This window comes from Mus pahari, chromosome 10, assembly GCF_900095145.1.
Source record: "Mus pahari chromosome 10, PAHARI_EIJ_v1.1, whole genome shotgun sequence".
Classification (NCBI taxonomy): Eukaryota; Metazoa; Chordata; class Mammalia; order Rodentia; family Muridae; genus Mus; species Mus pahari.
This window is the reverse complement of record NC_034599.1, coordinates 111,362,793-111,373,560: the sequence shown is the minus strand read 5'-3', so window position 1 is coordinate 111,373,560 and position 10,768 is coordinate 111,362,793. Positions and strand designations below refer to the sequence as shown.

The window sequence follows — 10,768 nt, the reverse complement described above, 5'->3', positions numbered from 1 at the left end:
TGTGATCTTACATTCATAAAAAGTTACATTGGCTGGGGAGCTGCAACAGTTACTTTAGTGGTTAAGAGTGCTTGCAGCTCTTGGCATAGAACCCAGTTCTGGTCCCAGTGTCCATATCAGATGGCTCACAAACACCTGTAACTCCAGCTCCCAGGGATCTGATGTTATCTTGTAGGCATGCACATAGTATCCATGTGTATGTGTCGGCATGCACTTAGAAACAAAAAAGAAAAATAATCCTCTTTCAAAATAGAGATATACTTATACCTATAGCTACTGTTGCTCTACTGACAGTAGCCAAGCTATGGGGTCAGCTTAGGAGTCCATCAACAGGTTAGCTGACAAAGAAAATATGGTGTGTTTACACAATGTGGAATTACTCAGGCATGGAGAAGGAAGCATGCCATTTATCTGCAGGAGAATAAACCAAATACAGAAAAACAATGTTTCAAGTTTCTTCTCACATGCAGGAACTAGGACTAAGAGCAAAGAAAATGACCCTGATGGTACAGGGATCTTTGGGAAGGAGTATGTGGATGAGAGATGCGGATACAGTGTATTTAGGAGGATGGCATGACCAAAGTGTTTGGAAATATCCCAGTGAAATTGCATGTTCAGTTAACATGCAATAACGATCATTACTGTAAAACAAACTAGTAATTTAACCCAGGCACGGTGATGCCTGTCTTTAACCCCAGCACTCAGGCAGCAGAGGCGGTACAAGAACAGTCTGAGGCCAGCCTAGCTACAGCCTAGCTACAGTTCCATGACAGCCATGGCTACACAGAAAAACCCTTCGGTGTCACCGATGAGGAAACAAACCCGAGCGGCGGACATTGCAGCCAAGAAAGCTGGTCTAAGGGTCTAAATCCCGGGCTCCCTCCCTATATCAAGAAGCTTGTAAGCTACTGTAAGCTGGAATGAACAAAGACACATTCACGGGGGTTTGCCCTCTGCCTAGTGGGAAGAAGTCGGTTTGTTTTTTTAGCTGGGAGAGTTACTCGCTGTGTCCACCAGATGGCGGAGAGCACCCGCAGAGCAGCCCAGGCAGCGAGCTTTGGACAGTCATCCACACCCCAGACCCGGCTTTGTAAACGCACGTTTTGGGTGTTTGAAAGGATTAGGAGTGCGAGTGCTGCCTAAAATAAACAGCTACCCTGGCGGGCATCGGTGGCAGAGCTTCATCTGGCACGAAGTACTCTGGGGGCCAAATTCTTCCCGTGGAGAGCTGCATGTGGGTGCTCCATGCACAGGATGACGTGGACCTAAGAGGTGTGTGAGTTCCCTCGAGGTGGCTCATCCTTGTAATCTCAGCATACGGGAAGTGTGGCAGGGGGATTACCTTGACTTTAAGACCAGCCGGTGTTCTAGTGTGAGAACCTGTCTCAAAAAATGAGAAGCAGGAAGACGAAGGGTTCAAGAGTCATCCTCGGTTACCCCCGCCCCGCCCCAGCCGAGTTAAAAGACAAGCAGCTCGAGGCCCTGTCTCAAAAAAAAAAAAAAAAAAAAAAAAAAAAGCAAAATGAAGAGAAGGTGTCTGCCACTTCACACTTTCAGACTGTAATAGCCCAGCTTGAGCGCTGAGGAAATGAAGTCCACCTTGGGCTCTCCCAGGCGGCCGTGATGCAAGTCCGGAGCGAGCCGGCCTGGTGTCTGCACAGGCGGGAAGGGATCCGGTTAACCTCCTGGACCACAGCAGGACCGGGCCTCTTCTGTCAGTCTCAAGCTGTTGTCTGAAAATCCAAACTTGAGGCCCAAGGACGTGGCTGGGAGTGGAGGAGTTCCTTCGGGTGCAGCAACAATAGGGGCTTTTGTTTGGTTGTTTTTGTTTGTTTTTTTTTTGCTTGTTTGTTTTTTCAAATGCGATTTTAAAATTCTTCGGGTTGTTTAGACATCTTCACCGGGTGAAAGCATGATTTTTGAAATCCGGACACAGCGGAGTGGAGGTGCGTCCCAGGAAGCATATGGAAGCAACGTCCAAATGTGTAAAAAGCCAGGACTTCAAAGCCAGGAAGTTAGTGTTCCTACCGGCGGCAGAATGTGGGTAGAGTATCTGGGATGTTTCCGTTCGCCAGCATTTCCATGACACCTGCAGGGATTCTCATTCTCTCTCTCTCTCTCTCTCTCTCTCTCTCTCTCTCTCTCTCTCTCCCTCCTAACCTCGGTTGGATCTCTTCCCCCACAACCATCCTCGACTCCGGTTTGAGCCTCCCGCCTTCTTCATTCCGGCTTTAAAGCTTAGTTAGAAAGGAGGGAAACGGGGTCAGACTAACAGGAAATTTGGAACATCAGCATTCCTTGAGGTTGAGACATAAATGACAGCGGTAAGCCGGCTCCAACCGCAGTCCGAACACCGGTCAAGATGAAGGTCAACTGACCAGCAGTTTCCCCTTTGGACCCCAAACTCTTTTGGGGGTTCTTCCCTCCTCTCCCAGTTTTCCTTCCAGGTATCGGAAGCATCCTCCCGCCCACGCTCAGGGCACACCCTCCACCCCAGCAATTCTTGACTTTACACCGCTGCATAGAAAACCTGCATCCGCCGAGAAGTAACTTGCAACGGGATGAGGGAGGGAAGAAGGTCCTGTTCCGAATTTCCCCCAAAGTAAAACAATTAATACGGGGATTGCTGACGCGCTTTTTTATACCTTTCCTTTTTATCTAGAAAACCAGGCTGTTCAGCGACGAAGACATATTTCCAACCACGAATCGTTTTGGGGTTTGTGCCTATTTTTACTGGTCCGTTGCAGTTTGTCTGTTTAAGTAAATGCTTTTGTTTATAGCAAGAGCTGAGGACAAGCGAACTTGGGCGACCCAGCAGACGCCTCCACTCACCCCCAGCCGCTATTTCAGCCTCGCGCGGGCGAACGGCCCTGTGCCCGCGCAAAAGAGCGCAGGGCCCGGGTGGGAAGTGTAAACAAGCCAGCCGGGTTCCCAGACCTTGATCTTTATTTAAATGGAGGCTTGTTTATCGGTGTCATCCTAGGAGGATTAATTAGATACATCTCTTCACAATTTGGTGTCTGACACTCCATCTTAGGAATGCCTTATCACAAGGTGTTAATTGGGGCCACTCAGCCATTTATGTTTCTATTAAACACTGTGAGGGACTTTTCACAAGTACCGGATTCTTTTTACTGTACGGTGCAAAAATATACAAGACTTGAAATAGACTAGGGCCAGAGTCCTCTTTATTCCGGCGCGCGATTAGCATTTTCTTTTTTTTCTTTTTTCTTTTTTTTTTTTTTTAAAGACAGAAACAGCAGAACATCATTTGACACTCCGGATACACCAACCGTTGGACGTGGGTGCAGTAAGTTGGTACTGACTAGGTTGGGCCAACTATACATCTTTCTCCCAAATCAGCTGCCCACACGAACACACATTAAAAAGCAAATCTCTAGAGACTACACACACCTGGCACTCTGGGAAAAGTCGGGGCGGCTTTGCCAAAGAGTCTTGAAAATGCGGAGTTTGTGGGGCCCCCAAGTTCGTGGCGGTGCTCTGGTCCCAGAAGTTTGGAGGACAGGAAAGACTGTCCACAGTTCAGGTATATCTCTGGCAACCTTAATTGGGCGCAGAAGGGGAGGAGGGCCCGACTGATTGCTTGCCTCCCCACAGCTAATCCTCTTAGCAGCTGCATTTCCGCGCTCCGCAGTTAAAATGACCCTCCCAGCTAGACCTTTACCCCAGGATGAGAAGGGGCTCCAAGGGTTTGCAAGCTGGGCTTTAAGCCGTCTGCAGATAGCCCGGCGGGACGTCTGGCAGGGGGCGGGGAGAGCCCTCTTCCCCTAACTGCTTAGTCTTCCGCACACCTAGGGTTCAGTGAGGGCCTGGGGTGCCCTTCCCCGTCCGGGGTTAATAACTAAAACCGAGATGCACCGCTGGCCAACTGCTGTTTGCAGAACTGCAGTGTACCAGACGAATGGAAAACTTCTTTGTGGCTGCCGCGCCCAAGTCCCGAGTCCTGGATGAAATTTAGCTGAGAGTAAGGCGAGCGAGGACATCCGCGGAAAACCGCAGATGGGCGCAATAGGGTGCGCTAATATCTCCCCCTGCGGTGCTTAAGGGACCCGGAACTCGTAGGCTCTCGAATGGCCACGGGGGTTCCCATGGCGCTTACGTGGGTCTACGAACTGGTCGCCTAAAGTAAACCCAGGAAAAGAACTGAATGACTAAGGGCCAGGGGCGGAGGATCGGAAGCTAGGATTAAGCCTGCAGAGCGGAGTCTTGCATTTCCAGGGCAAACACTCCTTCCCCACCCCCACCCCCCACACACTGTCCACACTTCCTAGTAGGGCAAGGAAGTAGATCCCGTTCATCTGTGGGGTTGGGGAGAAGCATTCCCTGCCCACCACTCACGATCTCAGTAGCTAGTTAAGATTCTAGAGCCTTCTGTGGATGGGGAAGGTGTGTGTGTGTGTGTGTGTGTGTGTGTGTGTGTGAGAGAGAGAGAGAGAGAGAGAGAGAGAGAGAGAGAGAGAGAGAGAGAGAGAGAGAGAGAGAGAGAGAGAGAGAGAGAGAGAGAGACTGTTCACTCTGGAAAGGGAGCAGAAAGAAACAAAGTTAAATAAATAAAATCCATAGTACAGAAGACAGAGCTATACTCGTTCCCTTATTGAACCACATTTATTAAAAATGACTTACGACTGTACATAAAAATTCAGAATCTCTAAAAAGCCTATAGGAACTGTGACGTCATACTGCATTTTTTTTTTCACATTTAGCGAAGGGGTAAGTGGGGATGACCAAGGAAAGAGGATTAAGCAGGGTTTTTCCGTAAGTGTGTAGAAGTGCATACGGAGGCAGCTGAGTACTTGGTGAAGTGGACAGAATATCTCCAAGATATGAAACCCTCCTCTTAACTGCAGTTGTGGTTTTGCAAATTCTTTACAACGCCAAAGCACCAATTTTACATTGTTTTTAATCTGATACTTAGGCAGTTGAATTTGTACAATATATTCCAGAATATTCTAAGGTGTCTAAACATACAATTGTACACTTAATTTCTCCCTTTCTTTTTGATCCTCCTGCCTTCTACGGGTCATCCATCCCAGCCACAAAGAGCCAGCCCTACAACAAATGGTTTATTCCAAAATTCTGCAAGGAATTGAAGGCAGCGAATACTAGCTAGCCACTTAAACATCAGGTTTGTTTGTTTGTTTGCTTGTTTTCCCCACTTGACTCTCAGGCTTAGCCTCTTTGGGCCCTGGCAGAAGATATCTGTGAAGAGCCCACTGTTAACTCAAGGCCCAACCCTTCTCTTCCCGAAGCAAAAAGTATTTTAACCCTCTGGGCTGCTGTTTGCTTTAAGATTTATGAGTAGAAATGAGAGCAGCCAAAGTTGGGGGTGTTTGTTTGTTTGTTTTTGTCATATTTTCTTGTTTTTAAAACTCATTTAATAGCACCGGGCACTTGTTCTTCATAGCCTGCTTTTTCTGAACCTTTCTCATTTCCCATAAATGAGTCAGTTCAGCACCTTGAACGACCTTTTGAGTTTTAAAACACTCCTGAGTCCTCCATTCACTTTATTTTACAAAGAAAGAAACCAACGCTAGGTCTGCTTCAGTTAGTTAGTTACCTGCGGCCATGGCAAAGCTTTGGCGCCTTCCCTCAGAGAATTGCACAAAACAGGATACATCAAAGGTGGAAGGCAAAAGTCTTTTTGGTAACCTAGGCAAAGAAAACAACGAAACACCACCAGGTCCATCTGGAAACGTTAGCGGTTAAAATAATGCTCTAGGGAGTTGTGTAAAAAGCATAATAAGCCCCCATGCCTTTCGAGGCGTCTTTACTGTATTCCTCAGTGTTAATGTCCTCACACTTTATGGGGGGCGAGTTTCCATTGCTGGGGGTGCTGGGAGACAGGCGCTTTCTCTTGCAAGCGCTGTTGTACACCCCGGAGTCGGTGGAGTCTAGAGACTTGATGGAGGGGGGGGTCTCTATCCAGGAGGAGCTAATCTCTTCTTTGACTTTTTCCTTGGCGAGCTGATCTTCTGGGAAGACAGGTGGGCTCATTCTGGATGTCCAAGGTAGTCCAGCTGCCATCTTCCTCTGATATGCGCCGCGGCCTCCCCACCCTGCCATAGCAGGGAAGGTCGGGTCAGGGTAATACCCCAGAGCATGGGATGTCTGCAGGGGCAAGGACTTAATACCATATGGGAGCAAGGTACTGGAAGTGTATTCAGATTCATAAGAACCGATGTCTAGCTTGTTGGTCACAGGTTGCTGGACAGGCGTGACAAGCCACCGCTGGGGAGGGTTGGCCACCTCTTCGCTCTGTTGAGGTGAGAGGAGGCCGTTGGTCTGTGGCACGGTTCTCTCACCGTTATAATATCGGGCTTGAGGCAAAGTGTTGACAAAGGGCTCCGGGAAGAAGTTTTGAACGCCGTACCGACCTCCAGGGACAATCTGATGGGATCTAGGAGAATCCGTGGGAGATGGAGTTAACCTGTCATTTTCTGAAGCCGTGTACATGCTACAATATAAAGAGAGACACTTAAAAATAAAAAGACAACCCTCACGTTGTCCCCAAACATGCTGCCTCCCAGAAACTAGAGAGTCGTGCTGCTGATTGTGAGAACAGAGTGGATTCCCCACCCCTTAAGAGGACACTTCCTCCAGGGGTCAGATATTTCCTATGGGAAACTGGGATCATTGGGTCGAAGGCTAGCCTTCACAGTACAGACACAAGCCTAGGTCTGTCTGAAGCTCTCCATAAATCAGACATGGTGGCAGAGGCCTGTAATCCCAGCACTGGGGAGGTGGAGGCTGGAGGTCAGAGGTGAAAAGTCATTGGAGCTACAGAGCCAGTTTGAGTTTGAATCACATGAGACCCTGTCTCAAAATAAATAAATATGGAAAATCTACTGTACAAGTAAGTCCTCAAACACAAGGGGCTAGAACAACCCTCCCTAATCAACGGGGCGGACAGAATGCCTGCAGACATGGCAAGAAGCAGGGCCGAGAGAATCAAATGTTGTGAAAAACAGTATCCTTTCGGGTTTTTTTTTTTTCCTCTTGTGACACAAAAGGAGGGGGGAAATCCTGCTAGTGATGCTTTTTTTAAAGTTGGATCAGGAGCTAGAAGGTCAAGAACCGCTTTTGAGGAAGACTAGAGTTTGGTTCGAAGCACACACATCAGCTGACTGACAGCCACCTGTCACCCCTGCTCTAAGGGGTCTGAAACCTTTGGCCAACTGGCACCCACATGCACACACCCACATAGAGACACAAATGTACATAATTAAAAATAAAACCTTTTTTTAAAAAATAAAAGTTGGGCTGGAAGGTGATGGCACCCACCTTTGATCCCAGCTTTCGAGAGCAGAGGCAGGTGGATCTGAGTTTGAGGCCAGCCTGGTCTACAGAGAGAGTTCCAGGACAGCCAAGGCTATATGCTGACTCAACATGGATAATGACTCAAAACAACCAAGAATAAATAAATAAAAATAGATAAATAAATGTTGGATCAAATGTAAAAAGGGAATGGTGTTAGCATTCTGTCTAAGCTCCACCCCTATAGTTACCTGGCAACAACCAGGTCTGCTCCTTCCCATAGTTACCTGGCAACAGCCAGGTAGGCCTGGCCCACTACAAAAGGGGCTGCTTGCCCCCCTCCTCTCTCTTGCCTCTTGCTCCCTTGCTCCCCCTTGCTCCCCATTCCCTTCCCCACCTGTCTCCATGTGGTCATGGCCGGCCTCTACTTCTCTACTCTTTCCCTCTCTCTGCCTCTACTACCCTCTTAACTCCCCTCCCCATGCCCTAAATAAACTCTATTGTATACTGTATCATCTTGTGCCTAGTCCCTCATTGTGAGGGGATGCCTCAGCATGGGCCCACCGAGACATCCCCTTTCCCCACACCTCACCACACCCCCATAGAATATTCTTATATTTCTTTATCTTTTTATAATCATAACAAATGGACATAAGTAATGGAGATTCTAAAAAAAATTCAAATCCCTATTTAAGTGCAGAAAAGAAAAAGAAACTTCATGTTTAAGTCTTGAACATTCTTTAACTAAACCTGTTTTTAAAAAAAAAAAAATTGAAGCAAGAATGTTCGAGGCCAATATATGCAAAAATAGGGCTAGAGCTATAGCTCAATGGCAGAGTGCTTGCCTTGTACATACAAAGCCCTGAGTTCAATCTCCAGTACATGTGTGTGTGTTTGTGTGTGTGTGTGTCTGTGTGTGTTTCAGCAAAAATAGGCAAAAAAAAAAACAGCTAAGAAAAAAAAAAATCCCAAATATAAAATGTCATACTAAACATGTCCTCAGGGAAATGATGATTCATTTCCTGTTAAAGGTGACCCAGCAAATGGCCTCAAAGATGAAACTCCATTGACAGAATGATTGTCTAGTTCACACAAAGCCTGGGTGTGGCAGCCCATGCTGGTGAGCTCAGGGCTAGGGGGGACTGAGGCAGAGAGATCCTAAATTCAAGGTCATGTCAACTCCACAGCAAGTTGCAGGTAGCCTGGAGTCTCATACGTTTGTCATTTAGAGGGAGATGACCATGCTCGAAGGAAAGCAGTACTTACGAATCATAGTTGTCACGGAAGCCTTTGGCAAAGGGGTTATGGTCGATCTTTAGCTGGGTGATCTAAACAGGGGAGAAGAATAGTAACTGAGTGCTTTATCTGGCTAGAACTAGCTTGAGAGGCTCCAGTGGCTCACGGGGCACTCACATCTGTGTTTTGGTAAGCAGTCACAGCGATGAACTGTGTCTCTGAGAAGGTGAAGGTCTGGGTCTTAGAAGGCTCATTCAAGTCCTCCACACCGTCCTCTGTCACCTCCACGATGTGCAGCCTCGGCTGGTATTTGTGCAACGACTGCAACACTATCATCTGGGGATAGGACAGAAAAGGGAGGCTTTCAGAGGTCTAAAAAGCAGGTTTTAACAAACTGTACATTTTGAGACAGAACTTCTGCTTGCTCCCTACCAACTACAGCTTTCTTTTTTGTTTTTGTTTTTTGTTTTTTGTTTTTTTGGGGTGGGTGGGTGGGGAGTTCTTTGTTTATTTGTTTTTTTGGTTTTTTAAAGATTTTGTTTTAAGGTTTAAGATCCTTGAGATTAACACTTTCAACTTAAAAGTCCTAACTCTGAACCTGGAATGGCAGAGCATCTGAGACTGGGAGGTAGGAGGGTCAGCAGTTCAAGGCCAGCCCAGGCTAGGTATACAAGACCCACTCCCCAAGATAAGAAACAAACAAACAAACAAAAAAACAACCAAAACAAAAACAGAGTGTCTGTGTATTTGATAGATACTCTTTCCTTTTGGCTCCCCAAGCTCCCGCCCCCCCTAAATTTTGATGTTTCTATGCATAGTAGTAAGAAAGTACAAATGACACAGGTACATAAATACATTTAAAATTGAGCAAAGTCACAACTGTAAATACTTAGCTAAGCACAGTGACAAAAGGATGAGCTGTCCAAGAGGCCCAGGCCAGAAGACACAGGCTCTTCCAAGTCTCCCTACCTGTGTGTTGTTATTGTTTGCGCCTTTGTTATTGGTGAGTTTTAACTTCCCAAAGGAAATCTCCTGCCTCATCCAGTGGGAGCCAGTGTTAGGAGATTCTGGGTGAACGTACATCTTATTGCCTAAGAGGAAAATGAAAGGATACATAAGCAAATGAAAGGAGACAGCCTTCACCCAGGCGGGTTGGGGAGGATGTCTGTTGGCTAGGCTTGGGTTTGCTGAGGCAGCCTCCTCTTGGGAGGCAGCCTCCTCTTGGGAGGTCAGGCGGCTGAAATCAGTGGATCCCAGCGGGACTCCAGTCACTCCTCCCGGGCCAGGGTGCTTCCAGCCTTCCTTAATCAAGGTATTCCAACCACCAGCCTCTTCAAACTTAAAAAAAAAAAAAAAACAGAGTGGAGAGGAGAGAGGATGGTTCTTGGTTGTTGGTCTGAGACCTTAAGCTGGAGGGGAAGTGCCTCATCGAGTACTTAACTTTTATAGATTAAGTTAAAGGTGGCCTGGGCTTTCTCAAGAGAATTCTAAAATGCCAGGAACTTTCCCCAAACCCAGAACTTCATTTGGCTATTCATTTCTCAAACATAGCCTCATTGGGTCAAGGTAAAGGTTTGCTATATGAGAAACAAGAAAAATGACGGAGTAAATTTCTCTCCAGCGGCAGAAGGCAGCTCATGCTAACATCTCCATGCCCCAGGTTGAGGTGACATGCTTGATTTAAATGTGGCTGGTGCAACACTGAGGCTCCGATCTCTTCCCGGCCCAGGCCCCCTCTCTCCTCACCCTGCATGTTATTGTCCGCTTTGCCGCAGGTCACCCACTTGCCCCCCTGGAAGCGCCAGTGATTAGGGTCGGCCAGAACCACTTCCACGAAAACATTGTAGTGGGCGGTGGGGTTGAGTCCGTTTATGTTGAAGCTCAAGAAAGGAAACATGCGCCTGTGCAAAGAACAGAACCAGAGGAAATGATTTAAGTAGCGGCTCTGGTCCCTCCCGGACACATGAGGAGTCTGCAATAACCAGCAAACAAACAAAAATGGCTACTACGGCCTGAAACTAAGAAAATGGTTTTAAATTGACAAGTTTATTTGGAACAGCCTCCAAATCAGTATTTTCCCTAATTCACGTGCTTCTGAGATATCCATCTACTTTCAGGTACCTACTAGGTTTCTTTCTGAAATGTCTAAAATTATTTTTAAAGACACAGGTGACTGAAAACATTAGGCCAGAGCGCGCCCTCTCTCTCTCTCTCTCTCTCTCTCTCTCTCTCTCTCTCTCTCTCTCTCTCTCTCTCT

The 10,768-nt window shown here is 47.1% G+C and overlaps 1 protein-coding gene across 4 annotated transcripts in view; it reads right to left on the bottom strand.

Moving 5' to 3' along the window:
- Positions 1–3,112: 3,112 nt before the first annotated feature.
- Positions 3,113–10,768, bottom strand: part of Eomes (eomesodermin) — a 9,642-nt gene continuing 1,986 nt past the window's right edge. The window contains exons 2-7 of one of the 4 annotated variants that reach the window (XR_002380835.1): positions 10,258–10,412; positions 9,481–9,602; positions 8,689–8,847; positions 8,542–8,603; positions 5,579–6,276; positions 3,113–4,141 (exon numbers count right to left, since the gene is read on the bottom strand). Coding sequence is in view for 3 of the 4 variants with exons in the window: in XM_021206452.1 (XP_021062111.1) it covers positions 5,737–6,475; positions 8,542–8,603; positions 8,689–8,847; positions 9,481–9,602; positions 10,258–10,412 (1,237 nt within the window). In the remaining variant the exon portion in view is untranslated. Of the gene's footprint in view, positions 4,142–4,584; positions 6,476–8,541; positions 8,604–8,688; positions 8,848–9,480; positions 9,603–10,257; positions 10,413–10,768 lie in introns of those variants that run through there. The other 3 variants (XM_029543766.1, XM_021206452.1, XM_021206453.1) reach the window with 3 other exon arrangements.